Source organism: Lycorma delicatula, chromosome 6 (genome assembly GCF_047948215.1).
Source record: "Lycorma delicatula isolate Av1 chromosome 6, ASM4794821v1, whole genome shotgun sequence".
NCBI lineage: Eukaryota > Metazoa > Arthropoda > Insecta > Hemiptera > Fulgoridae > Lycorma > Lycorma delicatula.
In genome coordinates, this window is record NC_134460.1 from 82,022,748 (window position 1) to 82,042,415 (window position 19,668).

Below are 19,668 nucleotides of genomic sequence, written 5' to 3' on the forward strand. Positions count from 1 at the left end.
TTATTTTGTATTATCATATAGAAACAATTCTTCAGTTTGTACTTTTTTGTTGTTTTACACTCATTCTGCTTTGTTAAACATAGATCTTTTACTTTGAGATTTTTTTTACAGAAAATTAGGATGGTACAATTTTTTTTTAAATTCTATTAGTTTTATTTTATTAATTTATTTAAAAAATGCTTAATACTAACATTAGTAACAAAATTATTTAAAATTTTAGTAAAATAAACTTAAAAATTATTTTTTTAGGATTGGACTTTTATCATAGTAAAGTATAAAAAAGTCTAGTTTACTCATAATTTTGTTATAGTTTTATGAATTTGTTTTTAATGTGTTTTTTAAGGTCTAACTTTTCATTTTATCTTGAAAAAATGTTTGCCAAGTACAGTACTATATGCCTTCATTCTGTGTTTATTTAATTTAAATTTCATTTAATTTTGAAAAATGCATAATTATATTCTAATTGGTTTATAATTTTTTTCTTTAAATTTGAGAACTTATAAAATTAAATATAATTAAGACTGATTTAATTCTGAAAAAAAATTTAATTAAAAGTTGCAATATTGATATTACAAAATTATAAGTATTTTTAGCAAGCCAATAATATCACATTTCATTTTTTAATAAATTAAATAAGCATGCTAAAAATGTAATAACTTAGTAATATCAATATTGCAACTTTTAATTTAGTTTTTGATTTTTATTTGTTTCAGAATGGAAACAATGATTATAATTATGATTTTTTTTATTATGATTATCATATAATAGATTAAATTTACCATTTTTACAATAAAATACAGGCTACCTGTGACAAACTTTACTGGTTACTATAATTTTTGTAAATCTTCCTGATTTTCATGAAATGTAATCTTTATAATCATAGTTATGTGTTTTAATAAAAGCTATCTTCTCATAACTAACAGAGGACTATACATACTGTAGAAAGTGAAAATTAATTAACATTATCTTCTCTTATTTTTATAATTTTTATTGCAAATCAGAAAACTATTAATCAGAAAATAAAAAAATCGGTGTAAATATACAGGTATATATCACGAAGTTCTCCCAGGACTTTCACAATCTATTCTACTCATAAAATAATTAAAAAAATTCATATAACATTTATCCTAAAATACTTTGTTTGCATGTTATGGCTAATGAAAGATTTTTTGCTTGTATTTCAGCTACCCCAGTGAAATTAGGTCATACTGAAATTTTTAGGAAGTGAATTAAAGGGCAGAATTAGTGATTTCGTATGTTTTTTTATCTGGGAAATTGAATAAAATAGGTCCCAGAACTGCAACTGATTTATTTTTTGAGAAATCTGGGGTAAAACTAATATATTAGGGTAAAAAAGCCCCGTTTTTTATGTTTGACATACAATAACCTTTCTTTTTACTTGATGTAATCTAAGTTTTTTTTGTTTTATTCAACTTTTCTTACATTAAATGTAAGAAAAATAAAATTTTGTTTAGAATTAAATTTTCTAAAAGTTTTTTAAACAGTTTTATGTGTTTATTATCCATTTAACAAAGTTATTGTACGTCAAACATAAAAGAATAGGATTTTTACTAAATTTATTGGTTTTCATTCAAGACTTCTCAAAAACTAATTCACATCTGTTCTGGGACCTATTTTATTCGATTTTTCATGTCAAAAAGCATAATAAATCACTAATCCTGACCCTTAATTACATCCTAAAAATTAAAGTACACCTAATTTCACCAAGGTAGCCAATATCCAAGCAAAATCTTTCACTACCCCTAACTCGCAAACAAAGCATTATTTTAGTACATATGTTAATATAAACTTCTTTCCATTATTTTCACAAGTAGAACAGTTGTAAAAGTCCCAGGAGAACTTTGCAATATACCCAATATAGAAAATCTTTTTGGGAAATTATATTACATTTTGGTAAATTATAACTTAAGAAAACTGCCTAACACTGCTCCAACAGAATATTAAACCAAGACAGAATAATATTAAACATATTATTCCACATTATGTTAAAACATATTAAACCACAGAATAATATCCAAAAACAAATGGAAAAATAAATGCCAAGAAACAATGTAACAGGTAGGTTACATAACTGTAGAAGTCACCTATACACTGATTGCTTATAACACAAGTGAAATATATTTTCAAAGTTATGAAACAGTAGATTTAAAAAACTAGCTATATATACTAGTGCTATATACTAAATACATTTTATTATAAAAAAATCAGTACAGCAGGTAAGTAGAGAAAAAAATTTAGCAGTGAATGTATTAAAATAATTTTCAAAAGATGAGTAATTTTACAAATTAAGATGCTGTTTCAATTTTCAGATAATTAACTCTTCTATTTTGTTCATAAAAAAATAGTTCTTATAACCCTTTGCGAGCGGTAATCCATATGAGTCTCTGAATGTGACCAGCTATTTGTCTTCACATAGTTACATATAAATTCCAAGAGCTGGTAGGAGATATTCCTGCAATTATTTTGAGGCAGGAATTCCTGATACAACGTGACTGGGAACCATTTTACTTCAGTTATGTTGAGTTCAATGAACGTGCGTATGTAACAAGAAGCGTACATCATTTTTTTGTGTTTTTCACTCATTTTTGATATAATTGCAAAAAGAAAGCTTCTTACAATCTCTGAAATCGAGGATTTAGTGCATCAAAGAGATAGCAACAAACATTCTTTCCAAATCTCTTCTAGCAGCGCTAGTGAAAGTGAGAGTGACATCATAGATAGTAGTAGTGCACCTAGTTGGGTGGAGTTCGAGTGATTTTGACATTCCACTTTATTGGTTGATCTTCTACCATTCCAATATATAATATTCAGCAGAGACAAATTCATCCATTTCATTTTGATCAGGATACTGATCCAATTGAATACTTTTATCTTTTAAAATATTTTATATAATTACAAAGGAAACATGTACTCATGGAGACACGAATTAACAAATAGCAACTTCTTCAACTAAAAAAGTTAGGTTTCATCATGGTCTCCCCCAAATTTTAGTGATATGAAAGCATTTATTAGTATGGTAATTAACATGGGGCTTCACCCCACATCTAATACCAAGGATATTTTTCTAGAAGTTGGGTAGATAAATTTCTCTTTTTCGGTGACGTGATTCTGTTTATTATTTTGGAATTTGCATTTTTCTCATCCTGAAGGAAATAAAAAACCATCTAATGAAGAATTTATTGGCAATATATGGACAAAATAAGACAGCAGTGCTCTTTGTTTAATTCACCAGGCCAGTCCACATCGGTAGACAAGAGCTTCAAGGGAAGGGTAAAATTCAAAGTCTGCAACCCAAATAAACTGGCAAAATTTGGAATGAAAATATTTTCCTTATTTGATAGTTCAAATGGATATTTATTAAATTTTGAACCTTATATGGGAAAAACTCAGCCTGATTCGAATATCCTCAAATCCACTTAATTGTAAAAGACTTGTGCTCTTTCCTTCTGAAAGATCCTATAGATCCACCCCGAGGTTTTCATGTCTATACTGATACGATACTACACACCTCCTGAACTGGCAAATGAATTGTGGAAAATGAATATGGTCACTACGTATTCAGTCATGGGCAATAAAAAAACATGCCGGATTTCCTAAAACCAAACAAAATAAGAAAGGGAGGTATAATTAGTTATAGAGATTAAGAAAAACTGGCAATAGCATGGAAGGATAAAAGAAAAGTAACTTTTCTAAGTATCTTCGAAATATCCCAACCAGGATGCAATAATTGAGCCTTGGATTATACTAAACATATGGGTGGAGTAGATAGGACAGATCACTAAATAGCACAATACCAGTTTTGTCGCAGGACCAGCACAAGTGGTATAGAAAAATGTTCTTTTGGTTGTTGGAGGTCTGTATTGTAAATTCATATTTATTGTATACAATGAACCTAAACAGTTATAATAAAAGACCGTTATCACACAGAAAGTACAGAAAAATCACTTATAATGGGACTAGTATCTGAATGTATGCGTACACGCAAAACCCCTTCTAAGTCCAGTCAAGCCAGCCTCCGTGGCGCAAGTGGTAGCATCTCGGCCTTTCACCCGGAGGTCCTGGGTTCGAATCCCAGACCGTGCATGGCATTTTCCACACATGCTACGAAACACTCATCTCATCCTCTGCAGAAAGAATTGCTTGACTGCGGACCCGAAGGTTAAACAAAAAAAAAAGTCCAGTCAAGGTCAGACATCTAGAGGACCAACTTTACTAAGTCTAAATGGATTACCTCATTTCATGGGAAGAACAGTTCAAGGTACTTCGGCAAATACATGTGTTGTATATAGGGTAAAAAGCAAAAGAAAAAATCAATATATTTTTGAGAAAAATTTTTCAAAACCGCCTCTTCATGTAGATGAGTGTTTCAAAATTTACCAAACAAAAGAAAATTTTTAAATAATTTGTTTAGAAACTGTTCCTTCATTTTCGGCTTGTTTTGCTTGAATTCAAAAAAAATTTTTGAAACAAAAATTCAATAGATGAATAAAAATATTTATATTATTATTACACTATAATTAACATAATATTACACTATTCCCTGCTTAGGTGCACTACTTCTTCAAAATTGTTATTGTTATTATGTTACCATCAATGTTACTATTGTTACTACTATTATTTAGTGTCTTTTATATGAAATGAACTCAATGTAAAACCAAAATCATCACCTATAGTTTGCAAATTCTAGTGTACTCAGTGAGACTTGTGCCGTTTTCGTGTAAGCTTTTTCTTGTGAGATAATTAAACAGTGTTTCTTAACCAGATTAGTGGCAGAATTCAGCAAAAACACAAGGTCATGAATGACTGCTTTAAGTTACTTTAAATAGTTATTGCATGAACATTTTTTTAAATGTCTTCCACCAATAGCCATAAAACATTGCCATCTGCGAAGGGTTAATCCTTTTAGGTAAATGTGGCTAACTGAAAATATGAAAAATCTTGGTAAGCTTCAGACAGCTAATTATTATTTACTAATGTTATTATTTGGCGTTTGTCTTACATGAATATAATGCTATCAGATAAGTCTCTAGATTTACAACTACATATGTCATTATTGCACATACAACTACGTATAATAAACTAAAAACTGTATAAATAAATAACAAATATCAACTCTCTCTCTCTCTCTCATTCATACGCGCACATGTGCACACATATACACGTACACATCTATCTTGTTTTTAAACTTTTACATTAATATATCTGGCTCTGAGTAATATATGGCTGATATGTTGGAATAGTCCAAAAAATTTTTTCTTTAGATAGCATCTAATTTAAAAAAAGATTTAATGAAAATTAATATAATAAAGATAAATGAAAACTATGAATGAAATGCACCTTTAATTAATAATCTTTTAGAACTAGAAAGATAGAGATAGTGGGAAATGTAAAATTTTAAGACAAGGATATAAAAGTTTGAAGAAAATTCTTATGAAAAAAAGCATATTGTTGATGGCAAATAATATTTAATTCTCTTTATGGTGTCCAATTGGTCAGTCTAACAACAAACTAAACAAAGAAATGGCAGAATGGAGAAGCTGCATTCATAAAAAATAAAAATAGATAATTGCATTGTACTAAGTCATGTGACTGAATTAAAAAAAAACAACAATCAATGATTCCAGTTGTAATAAAATGGTTTAATGTCCACTACTGGTATGCCATATGAAATGATGGCAAACTGTGATTCTTCTACTTCTCTATAATGACGCAACAAACTTATATCTAACTCAACAGTAACAACATTTCTGTAGATTAATTTGATAATGTTATGTTAATTTTTATGAGACATTTGATAGAAAATATAGTTACAATTGTTAATTATATTTAATTTTTAATTTTCTGAATTCAGTTTATAACAAATCTGTCTGAATTTTTGTGAACATTTTATTAAGTGCAAGTTTGTGCAGTTTTCTTGTAAAGTACATATTTTTTTGTTAGTTTTCCTTTGTACAGTATTTAATTTACAAAATTAACTGAGAGAAATGATGTTTTTATGTACAGTTAACAGACTTGAGCTAGAAGGTAGAGAAAAAGAAATAACTGGAAAGTCAGAAAGTGTATAGAAGCAAATATATTTAAATAAAATCTATCTATCTATGCCTTAATTAAATTAAATGATACTAAGGCCAATTGCAAAACTTGATTTGTATTTTATAGCCAGATAATGATGCATTATTTGATTGGATTAAAACTAAATATCTATGATTTGCAATCCCTTTATTAATTTTACAGAGTGGACCATAAGCGATAACAGTGTTTAAACATAAAACTTTTTTTACAATTTTTCTTCTTTTCTTTTTTATTTAAAATTGTAGAAAAAAATGGAAAATTAGAAAAGTGTGTACAAGCAAATATATTTAAATAAAATTATCTATCTGCTTGTATACTTTAATTAAATCAAATGATACAAAGGCCAATTATACGTAAAACCTGATTTGTATTTTATAGCCAGATAATGATAAATTATTTGATTGGATTAAAACTAAATATCTGACTTATACAATCCTGTTATTTCTTATACAGAATGGCCCATAAACTATAACAGGGTTTAAACATATAACTTTTGTTTATAATTTCTTCCTTACTCTTTTATTTAAAATTGCAGTTCCTAGTACGAATATTTATGATGGAGAAATTTACAACTGTACTGCGAACCAAAATAATTGAATTCTATTTTGGAAACCACCATTCAATAATTGAGACACAATATGCATACAGTCATCATTTCAGAGAAAGAGCAGGTCCTTCAGAAACAATCTGTTATCTTGTTCACTGTTTTTGACAGCAGGGTGCTATAAGTAATCTTCCATGTGCTGATAGACCATGTTCGGCCAGAACAAGCTTGAAGACAATCTGCTCAACTTGGTTAGCTCACATGTCCCAATGCATTTACACAGTTTGCATCCTTCCCACATGAAGGATGCCTGTACAGTTGAATTGCCGATTATACAATCTGATTTCAATAACTGGATAGGAAAGAGTATGAATTTATTTACAATTTGATCATGTCTGTTGAAGTGCATTTTCATCTGTAGGGGTTTGTCAACAGACTGAATTGCAGAATTTGGAGTATTGAAAATCCATGAGCTGTATACCAACATGGTTGCACTAAGTGCAACCGTGCACTCTTAAATGCATGGTCTGGTGCCACATTACTTCAGTAGAAGTAATTGGACCTTTTTTATCAAAGATGTAAATGATGGTGCAGTCACACACAATCACTGGTCCACAATATTGGGAAGTGCTGAAAAATGCTATATGCCCTTTTGTGGAAAATAAACCTGAATTTTGGTTTCAGCAAGATGGAGTTACATGCCGTACTGCTGAAGCCACAATTCAACTTCTGAAATTTTTGGGAAGCAATTTATCTTGAGATCTGCAAACAATTGGCTGCCATGCTCACCAGATTTGACAGCTCCTGACTTCTTGTGAGGATATCTAAAAGGAGAAAGTCTATAAAGACAAACCATAGACTGAACAAATGAAGGAGATTTATTCATGAAAAAATTAGAGCACTACAACCAGCATCACTTATGGCTGTAATGGAAAATACCTTAAAAAGAGCTCATCTTTGCGAGGCTAGTGATGGACATCATTTAAAGAATGTGATTATTTTCGTATAATAAAATAAATTTCCTGGTTAACTTACAGCCCACCTGTATAAAGACAAACCTGCTTTTCTTGCAATAATCTATCAATCTGAATATTTAATAATTTCTGATCATTCAATCACATTAACATAAATCATAACTCGTAATTATTTATTTTTATAAAAATAAAAATTTTCCAATGTTAAGAACTGATTAAACATTTAATTATATGCATTGGCTAATTCAGTTTGATTACTAGTTCAGATTAATTAACATTAAATTATTTGAATCTTAATTTGCAGTAACCAACAATATCTGTAATGTTAAATCTAAAGTCATAAATAATCTTTTTTTTAGTTCATCTCTACTCAATTATAAATAAATAAGTTATCTCAAATATCATAACTTACAGCATTTGTAACAATTATTATTAATAAGCAACAGAATGCATAGAAAAAAGCAGTAGATATTTATCAGTGTAATAAATATAAGTAGCTATAGCATAATGCAAATAAAAAATACACAAACAGAGCAAGTCAGTAAAAAATCTACTCAGAACAAATCATGCATTTAAATCATCATGCTATCATAAATTTCAAACCATAATGCTTTAATAATGCAACTGATTTTCAAACGAACCAATTAAAATTTATAACTTTTTTGTTAGTAATGACAAACTGCATATATACCATTCCTTCCAAAGCATCATTTCTACGCACATGACAGCTGAAGATAAAAATATCCTACTTAAGATATCCAGAAAGTGGTTCAATCTGCACTTTTTTAACAATTAAACAGATTATAGTTTTCTTATTAAATTCCAAAAAATAACTGCAATAAAAGTATATTTTTTTAAGATTTTCTCAATATGATTACGCATAAATTTTAGTACCAGTAAATACATTTGACAGTGATTGTCAGTAATCTGGATGTATTGGAATTGGAACCAATGGTAATCCAAATTATAAATGTTCAGATAAAATTAAAATTCCCGAAACAATTAAATATATAAAATGTCAGATCAATATACATCATAGATTAGCATATAGATCAGACATTTAGGTTAGTTTTTATCATAAAATTGATTAACCACACAGGTGGTATGTAATGCTTCATTAAGTTCAGTGATCTGTATACTTATTTTTTAACTTTAAGGTCAGTTTTAAGTGTTACCAGGCAAATGTTACAAAGTAGTTCCCTTCACTTTACAATGTTAGCTTTTCATAAACAGATATTCTAAACATTTTCTTATTGTCTAGAGTTATAAACACTTTTCTGTTATCAATTTTTTTCAAATCCATTTTTACGTATAAATTTTTCAATGAAGAATTTAGAATATTACATTTCAAACATTTTTGTTCACATTGAGGAAATTATAATATGAAATCTATATTTCACATTTCATTACAAATTTAGCACATATTTCATATAAGTTAGTAATGTAAGAAAACAATTTATTGAGAATTAAATTAAAATTAATTCATCTGAATATAAAAAAATAATACATAAAAGTTTAAAATTATTTAATTTTTGAACTAGAACGTTTTTATTTATATACTATTTTCACTATGAGAGATTTCCAGTGCGTTTTTTTATATCAAAATATCTAAATTTTTTATTCTATTTTGTAAAAAGCAGTTGCTAATAGTACGTTTATTTGTGTTGAATGATTCTCCTTACGTTTTTCAATAATTACAGGAATAATCAAACTAATATATGATTGCATTACAACAAATCTTCTGCGCCCAGTTAATACTTTTTTTTTTGTTATAGGTGATGATAATCTTTGCTGTAATCTTCAGTGGGGGAGAAAACAAAATATCTTTTGAAGGCGACTCATTTAATAAAATAAGATTCACGACATATGAATCTCTGTCATCATGAAAGAAGTCTTTCAAATTGATTATAATCAACTTTTCAATGTAATCATGTAGTTTGAAATATATGTCTACTTCTTTCAATCATGACTTGGAATAATTTTTTATTTAATTTTGTGTACTTTAATTCAAATACAATTATTTTACTACAATATTTTTAAATAATTATTTTATGTTATCAAGTACTCTCCAGATAACGATGAGATAAAGATTCAGAACTCAGAATTACTTGACAGAAAAACGTAATAACCAAACCAGTATGCCAAATTTAAACATTATCTCAATGGCAACCAAACAACTGATATTACTACAAACTGAAATAAGTTGTAAAAGGATTTATTGTAAATGAAGTTTAGTACCAGTGCACACCGATCAATTGAAAAGAAAAACAGTTGTTAGATTCTATTTAAGTGACTTTAATACAATGTTTCTCTATCAACCAACTCAAAAGCAATTGAACACATACTTATATATTGCCCAAAATATAAATTCTATCATCAAGCTAAAACTTAGTTTATAGAAGTCAAATGAAGCACATCTGCTAATAACCTGTTAAGCACAATTACGTAAAATTTATAAAAAAAGAAGATATATATTTCCAAGAAAGGTTTTTGATTCTTTTATAAAAAACCAAAACATGTGATTCATGAACTAATAAAATGAAGCATTGTAGATATAATACTAATTTATAAAATTTTCTTTTGTTTATCAAACTTTTAGTTACACATAATAAACAAAAAACAAGTTAGGAAAAGTTTAGTTTTATAAAATTTAAGAAGAAAGACTGTTTAATAATCTGTTCAAAGATTTTCATCCAAAACATAGACTTAAAAAACAATCACATTTTTTATTAATAATAATGATTTTGTTTTAGTTAAAGGAACAAATATAACTAAAATTTATAAGCCAGAGATAATGTAATGAAAAAAAAAAATAGCAAAAACAATTTGGGTATAAATAAATCAGTAGTTATTGCAATTTGTTCAAGGATTTTTCTAGGTTCATATTCATTTAAATTATAACTACTTCTATTTAGATTTTCTTTTTGTATGAGTTTATTTGATGGTAGTGACTCAGAACTAATAAGCATCTAACTATTCAAAAACAATAATTTAAATAAAGAAATACAATAAAGAGCAGAAATGTTATAAATTGATGTAATGAATGAACAAAAATTACTTACTAGTGGCTCTTATTATGCTTTTATATCTATTTTGAAGAATTATTTATGAATTTCTAAACTTCAGTTACTTGTACATTAATGTAAGAATAATATATCCATCTGAGAAAATTAAAACTTTGCACTTTCAGCTGAATAATTATGGGTCAACTCAATATTTTTAAATACATTTCAAAGCAGATGTTAAAAAGCCATTTTGTTTTTTTTTCTAGACAGATAACTAACTATGGTAAGTAGTTTTTAATACTATTTTTATATTTTAAGTTCACATGGAAAAAAATAACTTTTATTTTTTAATAATGATAAACATTTATATACTTTAAATAAAGCAAATATGTCTTACCAAAACATTTGGAAAGTTTGGTAAATTTATTAATGAACACCTTGGCTGAAATTACTCTTCCGAATGGTGAAAACATTGATGTTAAATCAGCATCATTGAACTCTGATGGCAGGTGGTATATAAATAAATTAGCCCCTTCCGGGCCTTCAATCTGCTTCTGGCCTACAGTTGCTGCAACATTATTAAAACCAATTTATTATTATAAAATGTAACTAAAGAGGCAATATTACATATTATGTACTGTATACTGTAAAAAAATTTCTTTACACAAATGTAAGTATTACAAAAAAGAAGCAATCTCATACAGTTAAAAAAAAAATGTTATTAGCATAAAAAACGCTATACTCAGAAGACTACTTTACCTTTAATTCTTTAAATATTCAAAAATATATCTCTTTGTAATAAAGAGATACATCTAAGAATAATGAAAATAACATGTGCCAGAAGCAGAACTTAACTGTCATGTAGCCCTTTTCATGCTATTGGCATTACATATTTTTTTAGATGTAAGTTTATGCTGTTAATTAAATGATGGAATTTAAAAAAGAAGAGAAAGAGACTGTAAAAAGCCTGTTTGTTTAACCTCTTTACAAGGATTGTAAACAAAGTTTGAGAGAAATGTACTGCCCAGTTTTTATGTTGCGTAAAATAATTTTGAATAACTGTAATAATTCTTAATTTATTTTCACTACAGTTAATTTTTTATTATAAACAAATGTCATTTCTTTGTACAGATCGCTGTAGGCACATTTCAGTCATATACACAAAAAAAAAATATCAAGGAAGTGAGCACTCATTATATATATATAATATAGTACACATTAATAAACAGGCAGGGTATATATTCCAAATAATAATTATCACTACTGTAATACTAATAACACTTTATAGATTTAAATTAGAATTGCACTGTTGATTAAATTTATTGATACCTCAATTAATCAACTACATGTTCTTATTTAGTTCTTTTTATAAAAAGTTATAAGAAGTCTTTTAGATTGCTCTGAGCAGTGAAAACAAATGGGCTATGTTTTACTTCTAATTTTCTAATTGGAAGAATCAATAGGATGATAACAAAACTTTTGTGCTGTACAAAGTGAGAAATCTTTATGCCTGCTCTGAATTTTATCATGTAATTATTAATTAAAAGGAGAATGTGGTCATTACTATTAACTTGTTAAATATGATTTTCAATGTTGTAAGCACATATTAGCATGGGCAATGAAAATTACATCAATAACACAGCTTATCAATATGTTGAGAGGGTGCAAAGACAACAGTAAGAACCAGTTGTCCACATGATAATTTAATCATGGATTCTGTTCATGAGAACTTTTCTTGTTCTATTATAATTTCCCTGCATTACTATTATACGCATACTGGAGTAAGATAAAATATTTAGTTTTCTTATAAGTACAGTTGTTTTTTTTTTTTTTATATCCAGTTTTAGTTAAATATTACAAAAAGGGTCTCCAGCAAACAAAAATACTTCCTAAAAAAATTAAAAATAAATTTATACATTTATATGTGAAAAAATTTAATGAGAAGTTTCTAATCCACTTAAAAAATTTCAGTAAATAATAAAAAATTTAACATGATCTATAACATTCAGGTATTAATTGTGCATTAGAAAAAGCAAAGAGATTATTTAATTTAACACAAAAAATTAACACAATTATGATACTACCAAGTAAATTTTCAGTTTTAAAATTCTTTACACACAAATTTTTAATCAATTTAAACTGAAAATTCAATAAAATCAATTGTGAAAATTGACTGATAAAATAATGTTCTACAAAAAAACATAACAAAAGTACAAACATATATTCATGCATGGCATAAAAATAATACAATTATACAGCTACCAAGTCCAAAAAAAACATAAGCAACATAATAAGCTCAAACGATACAACAAAAAATGTTTACTTCTACTATTGATCTCCCCAGCTGCATTGAATCAAAGTATGTAAAGCAAGAATCTTTCACAAAACAATGGGGAATATATTAATATTTTACTTTACACAAAAGTTGTCAACCTTTCATTGTTAAGATAATTTGTTTAAGTTAAACAGACATTATTCAGAATAAGGTTGAAAAGCATATTGGATTTGAATTGTGTTTACTCATTTAGTATACCACTGTTGTGTATTAATATCTATTTCAAAATGTTCAAGAGTTAAGATGTGATTCATTTTGTTCATATGTAGAATACAAAGCTTATTGTAGATAGATTTAAGATTTGCATTTTTGATAATGGTTGGTCAATGTTGCCTCTACTTTGGTAAGGAAGACTTATATGAAGCTTCATATAAGCTTATATGAAGCTGCATCCTATTTAATCAATGTATTGTGCAGTCGAAGCAGTTAGTAGGTTTATTTGTTAACAGAAATATTGTGTTTATTAGGTGATTGTGTTTTGGGTGTAATGATTTTATTATTTTGCTTTAAAGGCTACACTGAACCTATTTTTTTAATTTGTGAATTTTTTCCTGAGTCTTTATTTGAGTATGTTGTTAGTGTGATGTAGTTTTGTTTTGTTTTTCTTTGTTAGCATTATTGTCAATAGAAAGTGTCTGTAAATGGGCTGTTACATCATTTATTGTGTGCTAGGTATTTCATTATCCTCTTTTCTGATGAAGTGGCAGTGGATCATATTTCTAAAGGCTGATAGTTTATGAGGTTGAGATGTTGTGAATTAGCTGCTATCATTAAGTCTTCTGTTGGTTGCTTTAAAAAAAACTAATAAAGGAATATAACAAATCACATGTTTGGTTAACACACTCGTGATTTATGTATGTTTCATGACAGTATTTCTACCCTTTTGCAATACTTCCACTTAAGAAATTTTGGAGTAAGAGAAACAACATCCAATATTTTAAAAGATTTTTTTTGTCTTTTTGGAGATAGGAAGGTGAGACACATAATTTTAACAATTTTCCAATTTTTAAGTTTCCCTACTTCTTTTGAAAAAACCACTATTATAAAAATTTGTATTCTGTGACAATTTCAATAAGTTTTTGTTAAATTAGAAATTTATTTTTATTTTTTTAACCAAGCACCACAGGAAGCCATCTATTTGATACAATAAACAATTCCTACACGATGATGTTATTGAAAGTGAAATGATCAATAGGATAAATAGCAGTTTATTCAAGTGTTTTCAGCATTTCAGTAGACAAACCATAAAATAAATATTTTTTACATTAATGAGTACAAATTGCTGCAAGATTTGATAATAACTTGTTTTAGCAACATAATTAATATAGCCTCAATGGAGTGAATAAGCATTTAAAATTTTATTTTAACTTTTTTTAAAGGTATTTTTAACAACTGAAATTTGATTGCTGTTGATCGAAATTTTTTTTTGTCAATGAATTCAGTGTCTTTTTAAATTTCCTTCAATAAAAATCTTTACATTTGGATATATAACCCTTTAGTTACATATATTTGAAAATGTTGAAAGTAATTTTTTTTTAAGAAGTTGTTAAACAAGTTCTGCATATATAAATAAAAGGAAAATTACTAAAATAAAAAAATAATCTTAATATTGTTTTGATTTTGTTACAATATTATTAAATGTTACATTTGCATTATTAAAAAAAATCCTACATGTATGTTTAAAGTAGTAAAGATCATGTCATAGGTGTTATTACTAAGACATTATATGAAATCACTTCTCAAATCTTAGTATTACTATTTAAACTCTGGGATATGGGGATGTAGCATTATGGGGATCACAAATCTGAATTCCATACCAGGTTCCAAAATAGCCAGCTATGCCACTGCCCTCAGTATTAGGTAATAAAAATATTCTGTCTTTCTCAAGTCAAAAATAACAGAGATAAAATTATCAACAACATTTCTAACATTACAATTTTATTTAATGAAGTTTTTCACATCTTTTTCAGAAATTATCAACAACATTTCTAACATTACAATTTTATTTAATGAAGTTTTTCACATCTTTTTCAGACTAAAAAGTTAATAAATCTGTACATAGAAATTCTGATGTAGTCGTGACATTCTAAGGAAAAATGGCTAGACAAATAGCATAACAACAAATGTAATTCTTTATTGTAAATTATAGGTGTTAATTCTACTCATCAGCTGCTTTTTTGAGTTCCAAAACAAGATGGTTCATAAAGACATCATTGAATAGTCCTTGTGAATCCTCAATTAATTATGTAACTGAAGCTGTATCAAAAAAGATTTGGTTCCACTGCAGAGATCATTTACTTCCAACAAGTAATCGGAAAATGGGCAAATCAGAACAATTTCAGTAACTTCTGGATGGCATCTAGTAAATGTTTAAAAACATGTCATGTTATTAGCCTCATTTCATGAGAAAACTGGCTGACAAAAAATTACCAATGACTGCAAACCAATTTTTTAATACATAATAAAAAAATTATACATGCAGAATCTAACAACTGAAGTAAAATAATTTATACAAAATAATAAATCTAATAAATAGCTCTATATAAAAAAATTAAGCAAAGCAATAACATTAAGACATTAAAAGCAACACAAACATGTTACAGCATTTCTATTCAGGAAAATGTAATTGCACCTAAAATATTAAAGTAAATTACACATTGTTATTAAAATTATTTCATTCTCAAAATATTGTTAAAATGCCAAGAAAAGTAAAAAAACCCCATAAAGCTGAAATAAACTAATTTATAAAAAAAGAATGAACAGCTTTAATGATTTTTATACACAAGCAGACACAAATAAGATAAACATTTTTCTAAGTAGCATATAAAATAATACTTTATCAGCAAAAACTTAATTCTTCAATTATACTGTAAATAAATATAATTATAAAAAAAATACAAGCAAGAACTCAGCAGATTGTTTTCAGAATTTACTTTCTGCAAGAATTTTTCCAGTAAAAATGATTGTTCATATTCCAATGAAACAGTATGATTTGCAGCTTTGAAAGTCTTTAAAGGAGTTAAACTGGAAATAAATTTCAAAAATAATATACAAAAGTTGATAGAATATATTAATTCTTCCCAAGGAAAATGGGAAACTGACCTTTTAAAATAATTATTTAGAATAGTGACAGTATCTGTGATTTTACTATCACTGTTTAACAAGCATAGATGTGCATTTGAATTAGAAAAGAAAGAATTGAACAGGCTTAGGTATTCAGAGCAATGTAAATGTATTTATATTAGCATCAGTTATTGTGATAATTCAGTTAAGTTAAATTTCCCACTATCCTCAGTCCTCTCGGTTTTTGTAATTTGTTTAATGAAAATTTATTACAAATAGCTAATTTATTATTTTAATGATATTAATTAAAAAATTTAATGGTATTAATTCCATTAAATGTTTATATTTAACATGCTATTATCTGTAGCAAATATATTAAAATTAATGATACCACACAGAACAGAAAAAAATAAACAAGCTCACCAAGCTCTGTGTTCAGAAAAAAAGATTGAGTGTTATGAAGCTGTATGTTCAACTGCAGTAATTTCAATACAGCTAAATTCATCAGAAATGCAAGTTTACAATGAGTTTGCTACATGTCAGTCAGATATCACTTTTATTTTGCAAGTTTACCCATTTCTTCCCAATGTTGCGTAAAAGCAACAGTACAAAATTATGTATGTAATTTTTTTCTGTGATTGTCACTTTTATTTTGATTTGTGTTATTAATTCTTAAGTATAAGAAGATTTTATTGATGTGTTTTTTTTTAATGTATTTATACATATTTCCTTTCTTATGTGAACATGAATAATGATAAAACCAATGCATTTGCATCTGCTTTTTTGTCGTAAGAAATATATACATTCTTAGAACTAAATTGTTTATTTTGTCAGTTATTCTTATTATCTTTAGTTTACTACAGAGTCATTTCCATTATGACTAAGCTTTGGGTTTCTTTGTTATTCAATGGAATTTGCAAGTGTGCATTGGCACAACATTGGGAATTTACTGCTACTTGAGATACAGCTGCCATGTGTAGTACTGCGATCAAGACCAATTGGTGCTGTCGTTAATGACAGCAACAATTATGTTATATGCATCTTTCAGTTTTATCTACAGTATTTCGATTTTAGAGCGTGATAAACAGCTTTTTTTATTTCATAGTATAAATTTAGATATTAGATTCTAATGTGTAGTTTGTGTTATCACTAAAGTTAGACATACTTATTAGCATATACCGGTTGGTTTTAAAACTTGGTGCATTGCTTCTATTGATGGATATGTCTACAGGATTGAGCCGTACGGTGGAAAAAATGGTGAAAAAAAGGACAGCTATTGGCTAGGAGAAAGAGTCATCTGTAATTTGTTAAAAGTAATTAAAAATACAGAAAATCATGTTTTTTCTTTGGTAATTATTTTAGTACTTACAGTTTAGTAAGTAAACTGACAAAAATTAATTTCCTAGTAGCTGGAATAAGTAGAGAAAACAGATTTCAAAATACTGCATTGACATCAGTGAAGTATTTCTCAAAGCTCCAAAATGAAGTTATGAATATGCTTTTAATGAAGATGAAAGTATCTTTATAGTTTGGTAGCAAGATAATTCTATAGTTACAGTAATAATAAATTATGGATGGGTTGAACCTACACTAAATGTAAAAAGATGTAACTGAAAAGAAGAAAACGGAAATTATATAAAACAGCCAAGTTTTATAATGATTATAATAAAGGTATGAGAGATGCTCATGATAATGCTAGGTAAGAGGTAAAAAATCATGGTAGATGTTAATTATAAATGACATTGATACTTTTGTAAATGCTTGGAAATTTTATATTTTATCAACAGAGAATAAAATTAGCCAGATAGAATTTAAATGGCAGTTTGTTTTGCCGTTTCTATGATCAGCAAAAATTGAAGAACCTGACATAAGTGAGAGAAATTTACTGTTAGGGCACTACAGTAAAATGAGTTTACCAGACAATGTATGAAAAGGCAAAATTGACTGTATTAGAGACAGAAATGAAATTAATGCAAGACAAAAGTGTAAAGTGTGTCATAGTCAAACTGTTTTTATTAGTAAGAAATGCCAGTGTTTATACATGTGGAATGTTTTAAAAAATTTCACAAGGCAGCTTTAAAGTAAAATGTTAAGTAAAATTATAAATATTACAGTAAATAGTGTGAACTGAAATTATTATTAATAAAATTATTTTAAGTAATTATCAGTTGTATGTTTACTGTTTATATTATTTACCAATGTTGCGTTAACACAACATTCCAACTCACAGGAAACTCCCAACATTGCGTGAACACAACAGGTCATAACTAAAAAAATGCAAATACAAGTTTCCCTTCATGTCTTAATTTTTAAATTGGATAGTAATGATCTAGATAAAATGAAAAAAATCATGAAAAAATTTGGAAATTGTTCTTTTGAGAAGAAATGGGTCAAGTTTAAAATGATAAAAAGAGAAAGAATAAATATTATGCAATATTTAAACTATACAAGGCTAAACAAGTAATAAATAAATACTTCATTAAACTGTTAAAAACTCTGTTCGATATTTTTTAACATTATAAAAGCATAAGCCAAAGATAGAACTCTGATTTATTAATAGAATCTATTTAAAGTAACTTTCATTAACACAGTAACTAACATTTTACAACCTTTAGAGTATTTGCTAACTTATTTTAACAGTTAATACTAGATGAAACAACAGACCAGAAGTACTGCTATGATATTTAATATAAACAAAAAACAGAATTACAACAAATGACTTATAAGGATATTACGTTCGTTTGCGCAAGGTAATCCTATGAGTATTTTTTTAAAAAACAAGATACATAAGTGGAAAGAGATCTCAAAATGTTCAACTGAAGAAAAGTAATGTTTATTCAGAAGTAAAATTCCTCATTGCAGTAGTCATATTAACTTAAAATGTTTTAAATATGACAAGCTTTAACAAAATTATTTAAAAAGGGATATATATAAAATTGTATCAATGAAATAATAGTGATACATCTAGTAGACAGGACAGAATCAAAACTGAAATTACAGAAGTAGGTTAAGGCAAGAAGTAATCAGGAAAGAAAAGTATCAAAAAGAAAAAGAAGAACTGTAATTATAATTTTAATAAGATATTTTTTGATAATTCTGTATGAATAAAATGGTCATTATTATTCGGCTATAAACTGTAATTAAAACCAAAGAAAAAATATAAATATGTTAAGCTAAAATCTGTAACAACAATATCATCTATGATATCACTTCTTTCATAATAAAATAATAATTTTTTTATTCTTTTTCTTGTTCATTTTCAACATTAACATCTCATTTTTTCATAAATTCTTTATTCATTATAAAATAAAATCTACCATTTAACAATATGCTGTCAAAACTTGATACAATCTTACTTTATCTTACATAAATTGTACAAAATAATATTTCTAATCTACCTTGGTGCATCTAATCACTTAATTCATGTATAACATTCACACAATGATACTTGCCCAAATATCAGGATAAACATAAAACAATACCTTAAAATGCCTATCTTTTTTAAGTACTGTATTGTATTTTGTTAATACTAATGTATAAGCATGAATCAATCATACAGTGATTAAGTGTTATACAAGTGATAAGATATGACTTGATTAGATATGAAATAATTCATTTATGCTAAATTACTATTTTATACAATTTACATAAGAT

At 27.1% G+C, this 19,668-nt stretch overlaps 1 protein-coding gene across 23 annotated transcripts in view; it reads right to left on the bottom strand.

Moving 5' to 3' along the window:
- LOC142325978 (CUGBP Elav-like family member 1) overlaps positions 1 to 19,668 on the bottom strand; it is a 1,952,897-nt gene that overhangs the window by 9,958 nt on the left and 1,923,271 nt on the right. For 16 of the 23 annotated variants that reach the window (XM_075367985.1, XM_075367981.1, XM_075367979.1 and 13 more), the window contains one exon: positions 11,014 to 11,184. The exons of 5 other annotated variants lie outside the window; for them this stretch is intronic. In XM_075367985.1, coding sequence (XP_075224100.1) covers positions 11,014 to 11,184 — 171 coding nt within the window. Of the gene's footprint in view, positions 1 to 11,013; positions 11,185 to 19,668 lie in introns of those variants that run through there. 2 more of the 23 variants (XM_075367991.1, XM_075367995.1) reach the window with 2 other exon arrangements.